The following is a 14,685-nucleotide window of genomic DNA, read 5'->3' as shown; positions in this document are numbered from 1 at the left end:
CACCACTCTTGTCTCCAGTTTGGGTGGGTTTTTGCAACTTTCATTGGAGTGAATGGAGCTTAATTTCAAACCACACCTGAACATGAAACTGAATCGTGTTGTCTCTGGAAGAAAGTGGCCATGTTTTTCTTATACTGGATAACCCCTTTAAAGAGAAACAGTCACATTAAACATGCAATCTGACTTCCCAGCATTAGTTTATATAACAGGAGGAATAGAGAAAACTGATATATCATTTTATGGGAAACAGGTATAACTTGGTGCCTATTACACCAAACCATTATCTGCCGTATTGGGGCGATTATCGGCTGTTACGGGCGATATTCGCTTGGTTTTATAGCTCCTGTTAAAAGTCAATGATATGTCGACATGCACAATGTCGGCTGATCATTATCATTCAAAAAAATCTTACAATATTTTAAAAGGCAACAACAGTCTGCTGGCCATCCCCATGTAATATGAGCATCCCCTATCTACACTCCCTGGATGATTTAAAAATTGTCCAGCGACACCCCCCCCCCCCCCTCCTGCTCTGACCCGCTTGCTTTCTGTGTGTGTAATAGCGACGGCAGTGAGCGGGGAATGAGAGCAAGCGAGTGCTGATCTGACAGGTCGGCGCTTGCTTGTACCTCACCTTTGGTCCATGTAATAGGGGCTTGAGTCATTGAAATCTTTGCTGATTCTGGGCTTAGGAGTCTAGGGGGCGGGCCTTATTAGAAGTTGTTGGCTACTTTTTTATATACTCTCATATCTGGAGGTTTTCAATCATTGAGTAACCATACAAAAAGCAGGGATTTCATTGTCAATCATTTCAGACAAAGCTACATATCAATCTGCTCAGCTTTTCCTCCTTCCTGATAATATTACTAGATTAACCCCACGTGTACTTACCTCTGTTTTGCACATATCATCACGCCTTCTAACAACAATCGTACGTATTTTATGTTTTTTATAAAGAGTTAATGAACCTGTTTGTTTTGTGTGTGAGTGATTTAACCTATAGAAAATTCCATCTGTGAACCTGTGGCATGTTCTGTTTATACAGATAGTTTGAAGGGAACCTTTTTTTTATTAAAATTATAGTCTAATCTATAGGCAATATGCTATAGAGCAGGGAGAGCTGAGAAGACTGGTATATAGTTTTATGGGAAAAGGTCCAGGAAAATTTATTTATGTGTATTTTTTGTGTAAATCTTTTCTCCTTCTGGGCTAGGTAGTCAAGTGGGTGGTCCTACTCAATGAATGACAATTTCTTTCTCTGCAAAGATAAACAGCTGAGCTGGACCGCCCACTTGACTACTTATCCAAGATTTAGCAATGATTGAACAAACATTTTACCCACTCATATAAATATATCATCTACCCAGCTCCTCCTGCTCTATAACATGCTGACTTCTGATTGGATGGTATTTTCAACCTGACAGTTTTCCTTTTAGTATTTGACCTTAATAATTCATTTTAAATTGGTTATTGCCAGTCAATGTACATGTTAGGAATTATTACAGATCTATGCAGAGACACATGTTCAGCCCATACTGTATATATACATATCTCTAGGCATACTTTGGCACAGCTAGTGGATGCTATTTTACCCATGTGCTGTAGATATTTCTTACCTAAGTCAGGGTGGCAAAACTACAACTCCCAGCATGCCCTGGCAGTAGTTTGAGAGTCACAGGTTAGAGAACCCTGCACTAAGCTAACAAGATGTGTCTAGCACTGGATGCATTTTACAGCTAGTTCTGTAGTATTGTAAAAACTTCTAATTGCTATTATTATTCTATAATCCTCCGTTTATAGCCGTGAATGGAAAACAATGTAGCTTAAACACAGTGATCTGACTTACTAATGAACATTTACTAGAATTGTTGGTTTTAGTGCTCCGTTCTGCCATAGGCTCAGCTCTTCCCACCACCCAGACTGCACGCTTTCTGTTTCCCAAGGATCTAGACATTACTGGACTTGAATAAATAGTCTTACAGACCACAGATGTGGCACTTCCAAGAAGGCCTGCCACCCATCCCCTTTATTAGGATACAGTTTTCTCACTCACTATGAAGCCTGGTTTTCATTAACATGTTACTCAGTAACCTGTCTGCCATTGTGTTGACTAGTTTATTTAGGCATACTTCCAAGGGTTGGGAGGATAGCAAGGAAGCCAAGGAAGGTGATGAACCCTCCCTCAGTCTTATTTTTCTGCTATCAGTTTGAGATATTGAGAAATCGTAATGATTCTCTTTCTGGCATTGTGTAGTGTAGATTTCTATTGCGGCTCCAAACTTTTCCAGTGTTAGTTTTATTATAGGTATCAGAGAAACAAAGCCATCACTGTTCGAAAATAAATAGCGCCCCTAGTGGCGAGTAAGAGAATTTAATGCCCACTACTTGTGAGTAGTTTTTCGTCTTCTGACTTTCAGATTATTACATTATAGAAAGCCTGTCATGTGGAAAATCTGATCTAATCTGCAGGCACTTTTGAGTAGATTGATATATATTGTTTTTTGGGAAAACTTCCAGGATAACTTGGGGAAGCAACGATATGCAAAGTCACTCTATCACACCAACCTTGCAAGGTAGCTTTCCCTTCAAGTCACTTGTAAATCTCTGCTCATTCTGGGCTAAGTAGTCACGGGGGCAGTACTGTTCAGTGATTGACAGCTCTATATATGTAAAGGTAACTGTCAATCACTGAGTAGGACCGCCCACTTGACTACTTAGCCCACAGTGATCATAGATTTACATGAACAAATTACAGGTTATCCTGGATCTCTTCCCACAAAACTATATAACATGCTGCCTACAGATCATACTGCATGTTCAGTGTGACAGTTTCCTTTAAATTATTATGGAATTACAGAGGAACATAAGGTGGGCTGATAGGTCATATGAAAAGGTAGTGATTAGTGTTGAGCAGACCTATCAAACTGTTAGGGTCCAGCAATGTTCTCTCTGCATATGATTCCCTGCGGCTGCAGAACTTGGATGCTGTCCTAGGGAGTCCTTGAAAACCTGGATACAGTTATAGACTGTATTCATGTTTTCCTGGCAGCCCCATGGTGGCATGCAGCTTCTCCAGCTGCCAGGAGGCAAATGCCGAGCATTCGTGTTCGGAAAATGTTGCTGGACCCTAACAGTTTGACAGGTCCACCCCCCACTAGTAGTGAGGCAACCTATTTCATAAAATGGAACTATACATTCAGGACCCCAACTCTCCTTGCTAGTCACTCCATTTTTTTTCTCAAAAGTCTGGACCCCTTGCAGTCAGACACTTATCCCCTATCCCTTACCTATTTAATGCCATTATACTTCCATAGTATAGTTAATAATTGTAAAGGATTCATCCAAACTTTGTAATTCTATCCATATAGATTTAAAATAAACTCCTGCACTTTAAATACACCCAAGTCATTAGATTGACATACCCCCAAATAATCTAGTACACTTACAGCCTTGCCACTGATTTGCATGTTTTAGTTGCACCCAAGAATTGCTTTGTTTGCTCCATTGGAAAGCCTGGCATGCTCCAGCATCTCGTCCGTCTAGCTGTCTTTCCGCCATCAGTCCTGAACCACAGTGTTAAACACAGACATTATCTTCATACGAGTATCTGAGAACACGTCGCTATCTCTTTTCTTTTCAACAGCCTGTAACCCAAACGCTTGTCGAGCCAGCGGACGTGGCTTACAGCCTAAAGGCGTCAGGATTAGAGAAACTGCTGATTTTAAGGTTGACACCAGAACTGCAGGAAGTGGTGACCTCCATGTCTCCGTGAAAGGGCCAAGTAAGTGTCTGGTATTGTTGAGCTGTATGCAAACACTTGCTTCATCTAAAAGTGGCTTTATTATAAGAGTTTAATGCAGAAATCTCCACTCCACACTTGCCAAATAAAATACCGTTTCTTGGTAATTGACAGCAAATCCATTTTCTATGCAGTCTAGGAGCAAGGACGGGAAATGACATATTATCTGCTGGAAGACTGCTACAATAGTGTTGGAGTTTTTCATTGTCCTCCAAGGAGTGTCTGATCCTTTACAGAATGTACTGGATTAGCTTTTTATTTTTAGTAGCTTTTTACATTGTTCTCAACTGTTTAACGATAGGTTGAACCAAACTGTTTTAAAGGGGATCTCTCATTTCTATTAATATGTCACTCTGCACTTGAGTGAACTGTGAGCATGCTCGGATTCAATTGAACCAGAGCGGCATTTGATTAGTGATGGCTGCTGAAGTTGGATGCAGCCCTAGGGAGTCCTGGAAAACATTTACATGACTGTATCCATGGTTTCCAGGATTCCCTAGGGCTGCATCCAAATACTGTACTTCAGCCATCAGAAAACAAATGCTAAGACTTCTGGATTCGGACGAACCTGAGCATGCTCGAATTGCGCTAATTTTAGTTGTCACAGATACTGTATAAGCTGGGAACGAAACTGCAGATGATGTTTCCGTCCAATAGCTGTGGTAAATACATAGGGGGGAATTTATCAAAATTATTCAAAATTCTATATTATGCCTTTTTGCCTTTAGAGCACTCTGTTCCCCTATACCAAATTTATCAAAATGGCCCAGGCACCTACATAAATTTGGAGCAGACAATATTTGGAATGGCTGAGCCATTTTTACTATTAAAATGGTGCATCTTCGCATTTGTGCCATTTGTAAGTGTGGTCCAGACTGGAGAGGCTTTGTGCCATTTTGTGCCTTTTTTCCTTCATTTTTTAAAAGTTGACAAATCTAACCTGCTGATATGTCTCTATTGCACAGGAGAGACAGAGAAGGAAGGTATGTCTCTTACCTTCCTCCTATGCGCTGTTCCAGTGCAGTTAGTCGTGTCCCCAATGGTCTGGTGAGACTGTTAAGAGCACTGCCCGCCCCCATAGTGCCGATCCAGCCCTGGCCAGACTGCCTCTTTCTAATGATAATGAATAGAGTGGGCCAATAGAATGTGCCAGCCGAAGGCGGGCTGGATTGTCGCTATAGGGGCGAGCAGTGCTCAATGGACTGTGGATGACACGACTTACTGCATTGTGATAGTGCCAAGTAGGAAGTTGAGACCTACCTTCCTCTTTTGCCATGTCACTGAACATAAGTACCAATAGACCTATTCTGAGAACAGATGTGAGGGGTGTAAACTTTGTAAAAACTTTGTCAAAAGACATATGTTAAGCAATGGTAAATTCACCCTTTACTGTTTATCAAAGGAATAATAGAATACTATCCCTAAGTTTAATTTCCTATACTGCCTCTTATAGAGCACCCATCCCAAAGGTGGAGCTGACCCTATTAAACTGTGACATATGTCTGGGATAAAATGGTACAAGTACAACCACCAGAATTATCAATAGGAAACTGGTTCAACCAATTTTTTAAAAGTGCAAATTCACCATTGTGCTTGGTAGGATAATACCAATTTCTGATACTTTATTCATATTATATGTTGACATGTATGATCCAGCTTGGACACAAACTTTTTGACTATTGTCATTTTTTTCCTGGGATTTATCAGAAAAGTTCAGTTTTGTTTTTTTTTACAAAATTCCATTTAAATATGGAAAGCAGATTAGATCTTTATAAAAGAACTTGTTTACCCCCATAACTTGATGGACACTCCTTGGACTATACTCCTCTTCCATCATCCCAAGATATGTTATTCGGATCATACAAGGACAATATTTATATCATTTATATAATCAATATGACAAGGGAACAAAAGATGAGACCTCCGGGGATCCATGATGCAGAAGATGCTCTTGATGCTCTATCCCTCTGGCAGTTCTTAGAAATGTATATCGAATAGATCTGATGTGTTGTCCTGGTTAGTGAACCACAGATCTGTACAGATGTTGGCAACACTAAAAAATACTAAACATTCCAGACATATCCCTAGCATGTCTAATAACTAACATGTACAATGTGGGAGACTGCGGGCATCCTGTCCAAGCCTTGAAAATTCCACCAAATCTATTTAGAAGACTCATTTGTCTTCTCTGCCGCTGCTAAAAGCTGTTTTCAGATAAAGATAACATTGCGTTGATGTGTTTTGGCAGAGGGTCTGGATGAGCTTGTGAAAGAGTTAGAGGCGGTGGATGGAGTGCATTTCTTTGAGTACTACCCTCTGCACCCCGGGAAACATGTGGTCACCATCACTTGGGGTGGACATCATATCCCTAAAAGGTAAGAAGCTTATATCTAGTAAATATTTAATATAGTGCTGTCTTTTCATGTTTAGAAGTTTCCAATGCCTTAGGCCCCGTGCACACAGAGATGAAGCATGGAACCTCGTATAGAGTGTCATTATTACACAGAGGCTGGCGGCATTCTGGGACGGACAATGTTGCCATGGAATTCCGCCACTCTTGCTCTGTGTGCACGGCGTCTAAAAGGAAATGAAGGAGATGGCAGGAAACTTTTTGAAACTCCAGAATTGTTTGAGGGGTTACCCTTGTATCCTCCCTCCCTTGTCTTTTATGTATTACTACTCCTGCATTGCCATAGGGCTGACTGCCAACCACCTGTATATGGCTGCCCTTCCAGACCCTGCCGGTGTCATGCAGGTTACATAGATTCCTAGCTTCCAGCCTGAGGAAGAACGGGTGTAATTGAGAGGTATTGATGGATTAGTATGGTGCATTGTCCTAGGCACAATAGGCCTTGCCAAGTACTTCAAAGCCTGATCTGTGTGATCAGATAACTAAGCCTTCTAGTAGGGAATATAAATTGGAAAAGATAAACAATCTACTTATATATCAACCTATTTATACCCCCCCCCCCCCCCCAAAGAAAAAAAAAATTGCAGTTCCTGAAAAAAAAAACAAGCCCTTCTACAATTACGTAAATGGGAAAAAAATGTATTGCTTATAGCGAAAACTTTGTTCTCAGGCCCCAGGGGGTTAACCTATACAGCAAAATGCGTAACTATTTTGCAAGTGTTGCATTTGTAAGAATTCACATGGATCCTAAGACCATAAGATATGTGCATATTGTATCGTCAGGTCTCTTTGAAGACTGGAAATATTTTTCTCGCATATACATTAGTCTTTCTGACAGTGACATTATCTGAATATGCTAAAGCATGCAGTATCTGTAACAGGTCTGTGTTACAGAGAATGGGGAGGGATGGTTACGTCATGTATAATAGCATCTACATTAAAGCGACTTTACCCACAATCTGACCCCCCCCACCCCCAAACCGCTTGTACAGTACCTTCGGATAGCTGCTTTTAATCCAAGATCTGCCCTGCGGTCTGTTCGGCAGGTGATGCAGTTACTGTCCTAAAAAAATACTTTTTAACTTGAAGCCCGTGCCAAAGGGGAGTATCTGTGCCCTAACTTTGCACAACCTTTAAAAAAAAACAAACAGCGACCTGCAATTCTTAAGTTGTTTGGGCTAGAGTTTACTTTCCCCCCTTCTCATAGTTATCCTGCTTATAAGCTCCATCTGTATCTTGGGAGGGGTCTCTAAATGATACTTTGATCTTAGGTATTAAATTCTGCTCCTTAATAAGTATTAACATGTATATGCCCTAACCTCTATGTTGAGGGATGACCTTTGTGCCCACCATCGGGATGCCAAATGTTGGGAACCTCCAGTCTTAGTAAGGGATATTGAAGTTGGAGTTTTGGAAGCAGTTATCTACCCCTGACACTATCTTTATGGTGCACCTATACTTTCTATTGATAACTATTCATCTCTTGTTTATCTATGCGGGTGGAGCTATAAGAGACTGTAGAAAATCAGATCTTGGAACTGATAGAAGCAAGATAGTGTTTTGCATTTATGTGAGGTGGAGGCCTATCTCTACTTATCATATAAGGGCAGGGCAACCTATGACCGGCAATGGGAATACAGGTCTTTGAGCATTCACACCCAAATAGGGAATAAATCAGAATATCCCCATATAGTCATAAGGAGAACTAAACAGCTAACTAAACAGTCTCATTCCACTAGGAAAACAGGGACCACCTTTGAATATATGCGGTGTAACATACTCCGTATATATTGATTTCTTTGCTACATTGCTTTGATGGTTTAGTAGATTTTTTTTTATACTTGTTAATACATTTTTAGAATATTCACCATGTACACACAGAGCCAAGAATGTAACCCTATTATCAAGGGGGAAATCATTAACTGAGCGCTGGTGCTGGGCATTATGTGATCACTATGCAAAGGTCACAACAAAGGTTTTCCCTTACGCAACTTCTTCATTCTCATGAGTTCTCCAAACCATTTGGAAATGTGCCAGAGATGAAGGCATCTCATGAATAAATTAGGTGTGTACAGTGCAAGGTGTTAAAACTTCTCTTTTTGTACTTCAGAAATTGCATAATAGGAAGGGGTACAGTACGTGGCAGTGATTTTTCTCCCCACTGTCCATGGTGTTTTTTTTTTTTAATAAAAAAAAATAATATATTATATGTATATGTTTTGGTAAACCCTATGTTAAAATGCAATACCCTCACTAGGCTCGAAGCATAGCTGATATGCCACAGCTATATTGAAAAAGAAAACTTATTTTCAGAACTTTTTTCTTCTTTTCTATCACTTTCCATTATGTGATTTTTAGTTTGTTTTTGTGGCGCTTTATGTTACCTATACTGTATCATTCCTTAATAAACCTGTAAACTTTATATAGCCACTAGATACAATAACTAAATCCCCTTTTCCTCCTCTATAGCCCATTTGAGGTCCAGGTGGGACCTGAAGCTGGCCCTCAGAAAGTGCGAGCATGGGGTCCTGGGCTCTCCGGAGGTGTGGTTGGAAAGTCTGCAGATTTTGTAGTAGAGTCTATTGGCACGGAAGTAGGCACTTTAGGTAAGTGTTAAAAGTTCACTGGTGTCCTATGTGTGATGAATGCTGTAAGCTACCGTGAGTGTAATTACATTTGTGTTCTTCCTATGGTTCACACACGCACATATACAGTATGCATTCACTTCAACGGGATCTGAGCTGAAGTAATATGGCATGACCACTACACAGTGTATGAAGTAGAGGGCTGTGGTTCCATGCAGTGCTTATATTTGGGTTCTCTGGCTGTGCAGAACAGCGGACTGGTGGAGTGCTGGGTGCCGAAATCCCTGGCGCTGACCGGAGGGCTATCCAGAAAATAAACACTTCTTCCCAAAACATTCCTTGTTGGATTTTGGGCAAAAGTTGAGCCAAGCCTCAGGAAATACATTTCCATTCTGATGCGTGGTGGGGTCCTAGTTGTTGGACCCCAAGCAAATAGTTTAAAAATTTCAAATTCATTTTTAAAGAGTTATTCCTATTATAAAATCCTAATATCCACTAGTAGTCAGTTTGTTTGAGAAATCTAGCACTGGCCAGACATTTGTGATGTCATGTACACAAGGAATCCCTTTCCTGGGTTATTGATACACAAACAACTCACCAATATCCTATTCCATTCGCCTCTGAAAACAGGGGGGGGGCATTATTCAGCCACAATGACAGCCGCGGGGACGACTCCAAATGCACAAAAGGCGCCACGTGTCCTGCATAGTTGCGATGTGAATGGCTCATTGTGCTGGGGAATTCTGTTGGCTTGGATGGTGAAAGCTTCGTATTTTTCACATTCCTTTCAGAAACAGCAGCAGTGAAATTTCTCAGCATAAATGTTTTTATTCCTGAAAACAAACTTTTTGGTTCAAGTGAAAAGATAGATAAATAAATGAATTTTATTTTTCTTTTTAGATGGAATGAAGTTATGTATTAAAGGGAAACTAGCATCCAGCATCTAACCTGCATACATGTCCCTATAGGGCGCAGGGTGCTGAGGAATTAGTGCGTTTCTTACCTTCATCCTCGGTGCCTTTTCTGTGATATTCACAGTTTATCTCCTATGCTAATAAGGCATTTTTAGATGGTAGTACCCGGCCGGCCTGCTCCTCCTAATGAATATCATCAGAGCAGGTTAGCCAGGTGGGCGGGCCAGCTGGGATGGATCAGTGCACTCAGTGCTATGGCTGCTACAGTGGTAGTTACGCCCCTGCTCAGTGTCGGACTGGGGTACCTTGGCCCACCAGGGAAATTGATTCTTGGGGCCCACCCAATATATAAAGACATAATCAGCGCCAAACCTTTCACGTTAGTACAGCGACTTTGCATAGAGCTGTGTATGTGACCAGTGATACTAGTGCACTGCCAGTCACTTATACAGTTGTTACTGATTTATGCAGTTGTGGTAAAACTGCACCACTTATGTAGAAACTTTAATGAAATTCCAACAATATTGCTGTAAAAACACATAAAAAATGTCATGTGTGAACACAGCCTCAGAAGATGAAGGAAAAAATGACCATCTAGTCTGCTCCTCTATTACAATCTCCAGCAGAGGAGACCCATGACTGTTTATTCTAGCCTCACCATAAGGTGTTGGGCTAGAATAAGACTTTAAAGGACCATCATGAAAGGCATATCAGTGGTCAGCATGTAAACCTGGCTTTAAAATGTAATCTGCCATTTTATACATCTACTAGTAGAAGAGAGAGAACACCATGCGGCGCACATAGCGTATTACTGCAGAACAAATGTGTGTAAGTGGCTAAACTTGCTGCTCACCTTGGGCGGTCATGCTACAAGCCCAATACCGCCAGTCACTTTAGAGGTGGTTTATACACCTTGATGCCGCTTGCAGCCCTTTCAACAGAACCAGGAGACTTGGTACAATAATTCAGCAGCGAAGACAGCACCAAAGTAGTCAAAAATCTTGTGACTTTATTCACTCCCTCTTGTGTAATGTTTTGCCTTACTCAGAGCTAAAACGAAACATCGCGCTAGAGGGTGTGAATAAAATCACAAGAATTTTTACTACTTTAGTACTGATACTGCTGCTGCTCCGGAGGGGGTGCAGTCTGGTGAGGGGGGGCATAATCCTACCTATCACTGATACTGCTGCTCCGGAGGGGGTGCAGTCTGGTGAGGGGGGGCATAATCCTACCTATCACTGATACTACTGCTCCGGAGGGGGTGCAGTTTGGTGAGGGGGGGCATAATCCTACCTATCACTGATACTACTGCTGCTGCTCCAGAGGGGGTGCAGTTTGGTGAGGGGGGCATTATCCCACTTGTGTCTGTGTCTGCTGCTTATATCTTTATTTTTGAGTCGGTACAATAGTTGAGAAGAAGTTCACACTCTGGAGGTCCCAGTTGTGCAGGAGATCCGTGAGGCTTGGGCGATGATCAGCTGATTCAGGATTCTCACATCACAGATGATAGGTGTTGTATTAGACGTAGGAGTAAGACAAATCAATGGATAATGTGTTTCTAAGGGAATCCTCAATAGATCTGATGATCTCATTTGATGAAACACGTCATCCATTGATTAAAGTCTTACTGTTATATCAACTACAACACCTATCATCTGTGATGTGAGAATCCTCAGCTGATCAGAGCCCAAGCCTCACGGATCTCCAGCACAACTGGACCTCCAGAGTGTGAACTTCTCATCACATACATACAGTATATATATATACACAAATAGACATACTGCAGCCATACACACTGTATACATATATACACAAATAGACATACTGCAGACATACACACTGTATACATATATACACAAATAGACATACTGCAGACATACACACTGTATACATATATACACAAATAGACATACTGCAGACATACACACTGTATACATATATACACAAATAGACATACTGCAGACATACACACGGTATACATATATACACAAATAGACATACTGCAGACATACACACTGTATACATATATACACAAATAGACATACTGCAGACATACATACAGTATACATATATACACAAATAGACATACTGCAGCCATACACACTGTATACATATATACACAAATAGACATACTGCAGACATACACACGGTATACATATATACACAAATAGACATACTGCAGACATACATACTGTATACATATATACACAAATAGACATACTGCAGACACACACACTGTATACATATATACACAAATAGACATATATACAGTATACATATATACACAAATAGACATACTGCAGACATACACACTGTATACATATATACACAAATAGACATACTGCAGACACACACACTGTATACATATATACACAAATAGACATACTGCAGACACACACACTGTATACATATATACACAAATAGACATACTGCAGACATACATACTGTATACATATATACACAAATAGACATACTGACAGATAGACAAGTATATACACACACACTTACATGTTCAGCAGGGCAGGAAGCTTCAGTCTTCTTGTCTCCATCTTCTCTTCTCCCTGCCAGGCCGGGCAGCCTGCAGCCTCTCCCCATCTCCTGTGCACCGACTGCACACACAGCAACAGGAGACAGTCACATGATTGCAGAGGGGAGGGGGGATGGAGGAGGCCCTGCTGCTGCTCCGGCATCTTGTGACAGGCAGGAAGAGGTCAGCGCTGAGGCCCAGAGCTGATGTAAGGGAGTCAGGTGAGCAGGGGGAGGGGAGGGCCCATGATTACAGAAAGAACGGGCCCTGATGCGGTGCTGAACTCACCCCAGCAGTGTGGGAGCCAGCAGGGGGCCCATTGAGCTCCCGATACTAGGCAGCTTCCAAACGGGAGGCCCCTCTCTGGCTTAGGGGAAGGGCCCTGCAAGAGGGAGGAGGGGGTGGGGCCCACCGGGGGATCCCCCGGCTCCCCGGTGGCCCAGTCCGACCCTGCCCCTGCTATAGGAACATATTAGTGGGTTAATGCGTCTAACCTGCTAATAGTTTCCATTAAACCTGTTTTAGCAACCACACCTCCAATCCACTTCATCCAAAACACTGGTGAGTAGGCGCAGGTCATCCACCACAAGGGACAGATATTATAAAATTTAATAAGCGAAACAATAAAATACACAAAAGGGTAAAAGCACAATGCGTTTCCAAGCCTGGCGGTCCTCTTCCTCAGGTGCATAGTCCTGCATACGCTGTTGTGAGAGTTGTGCCTCGATCTGCACATCTCCACCAGGTGAGGGAGTCCACCTTTACCTCTGTTTGTATTCTTCTTTTGATACTTTTACACCATGGAGCGCTGTCTTTGCTGGTTCCTGTAGTTAAACCTGTATTGTCACTGAGTTGTTGTCAGCTGCTTTACAGGGTTTGCCTCAAGCATCGCCCAATACTTTGCCTATATGGAATTTCTTAGGAAAGGTAGGGGGCGACCTATGGTCATGTCCTGCTACACTCTGCTTCAGGGAACTACCCAGGGCAGTTAAAATCTATAGACATCCATCCATTTTAATCGATCCTTTATAATACTCAGTCTGCCTTTATCTAGTGAGCATATGGTAGTTTTCCCACTCACGGTTTTTTTTTTTAACGAACACAAAAGTACTGTGGACAACGTTTTTCTTTCCGTTAAAAGTAACCAATTAAAAATGGATAGGTTAAATGGATTGCAAAAACGCTGTGTGAACCCAGCCTATTTTAGCGACCTTGATTCCAGAGCATTGTTCATATGATAAAGGGTTGACATACAGAATGGAACATAAAATCCAGAAACAACAGGAATAAGGTAATATGACAGACTGGTACATAGCGAGAGATGTCCTTTCATGCTTTAATTTAAAAAACATAATGCACCCCCTTGAAGTCAATGGGATATCGACTGTCCGTGCGCATCAAATGTAATAACAGGTGGAAAATAACCAATGGTTATTATTTTGTACAGTATGGCTGTATTTTCACCATAAAATGACCGCCTGTCCAAAAAATATGGCCTCAAAAAACATTGTGTGAACATACCCTTAAAAGGAGATTCTTCTTTTAGTTCTCGGCTGCTACTCTATACACCCCAGAAGAAATCATGTACTGTTGTTCATTACAGTATAACATGGTGCTCCCTGCTGCCACCTCTGTCCATGTCGGGAACTGTCCAGAGCAGCAGAAGTTTTATGTGGAGGTTTGCTTCCTCTCTGATCAGTTCCTGACACAGACAGAGGTGGCAGAATAGAGCTCTGTGTCAGGTTGGAAAGATCTGGATGACTTCCTCTGGGGTATACAGCAGCTGATAAGTATTGGAAGGCTTGAATTTTCTAAATAGAAGTAATTTCTGGGCCCGATTTGGTTTGTATACAACATTTTGTTCTCCAGAGTACCCCTTTATGAAAGGTGTCCTAAGACTACAGAACACATACAAGATTTCCACTATTACCACTGCAGACCCAGATGCCACAGTTATACACATCTCTCACAATGACCCAGCATGGTTACTTGTTCCTAGTGAATTATATTGGATCAGCACTTTCCAGTGCACTGTGATCTGGCAATGTGTGTGGTGTAAGAAAACAATAAAGCATATTTCTGACAAATGTCAGAAGCAAATTCCTTTTTGAGCACGTTCCAAATATACACATAAAAAAATCACAAGCCGACAGTCACTCTCTATGTAAAATCCTAACATATACAATTATTCTGTGCAGTATTGTTTAGGACATTTAATGGTGGATTTTAATTTGGTTAACGTTAAGTCTTATAAAGTCTTCAGACGAGTTCTAGAAACCAATATACTTTTATATACAAGAAGAAAATTTAATGGAGAACAAATTGTAGCGTTGTGTTACCAGAGATGCCTCCGGGCAGGCTGAAAAATACTAATAATCTGATTTTTATAAAGTCTGACACACTGTCTCATTCCAGCTCCGTATAACACAGATACATGACTGTTCCCATCC

The 14,685-nt window shown here is 41.4% G+C and overlaps 1 protein-coding gene across 4 annotated transcripts in view; it reads left to right on the top strand.

Moving 5' to 3' along the window:
• FLNB (filamin B) overlaps nucleotides 1-14,685 on the top strand; it is a 157,934-nt gene that overhangs the window by 86,121 nt on the left and 57,128 nt on the right. For all 4 annotated transcript variants that reach the window (XM_069966985.1, XM_069966986.1, XM_069966984.1 and 1 more), the window contains exons 9-11: nucleotides 3,644-3,781; nucleotides 6,048-6,174; nucleotides 8,679-8,815. In XM_069966985.1, coding sequence (XP_069823086.1) covers nucleotides 3,644-3,781; nucleotides 6,048-6,174; nucleotides 8,679-8,815 — 402 coding nt within the window. The remainder of the gene's footprint in view (nucleotides 1-3,643; nucleotides 3,782-6,047; nucleotides 6,175-8,678; nucleotides 8,816-14,685) is intronic.

Source organism: Dendropsophus ebraccatus, chromosome 4 (assembly GCF_027789765.1).
Source record: "Dendropsophus ebraccatus isolate aDenEbr1 chromosome 4, aDenEbr1.pat, whole genome shotgun sequence".
Lineage (NCBI taxonomy): Eukaryota > Metazoa > Chordata > Amphibia > Anura > Hylidae > Dendropsophus > Dendropsophus ebraccatus.
This window is presented reverse-complemented; position numbering and strand designations above follow the sequence as displayed.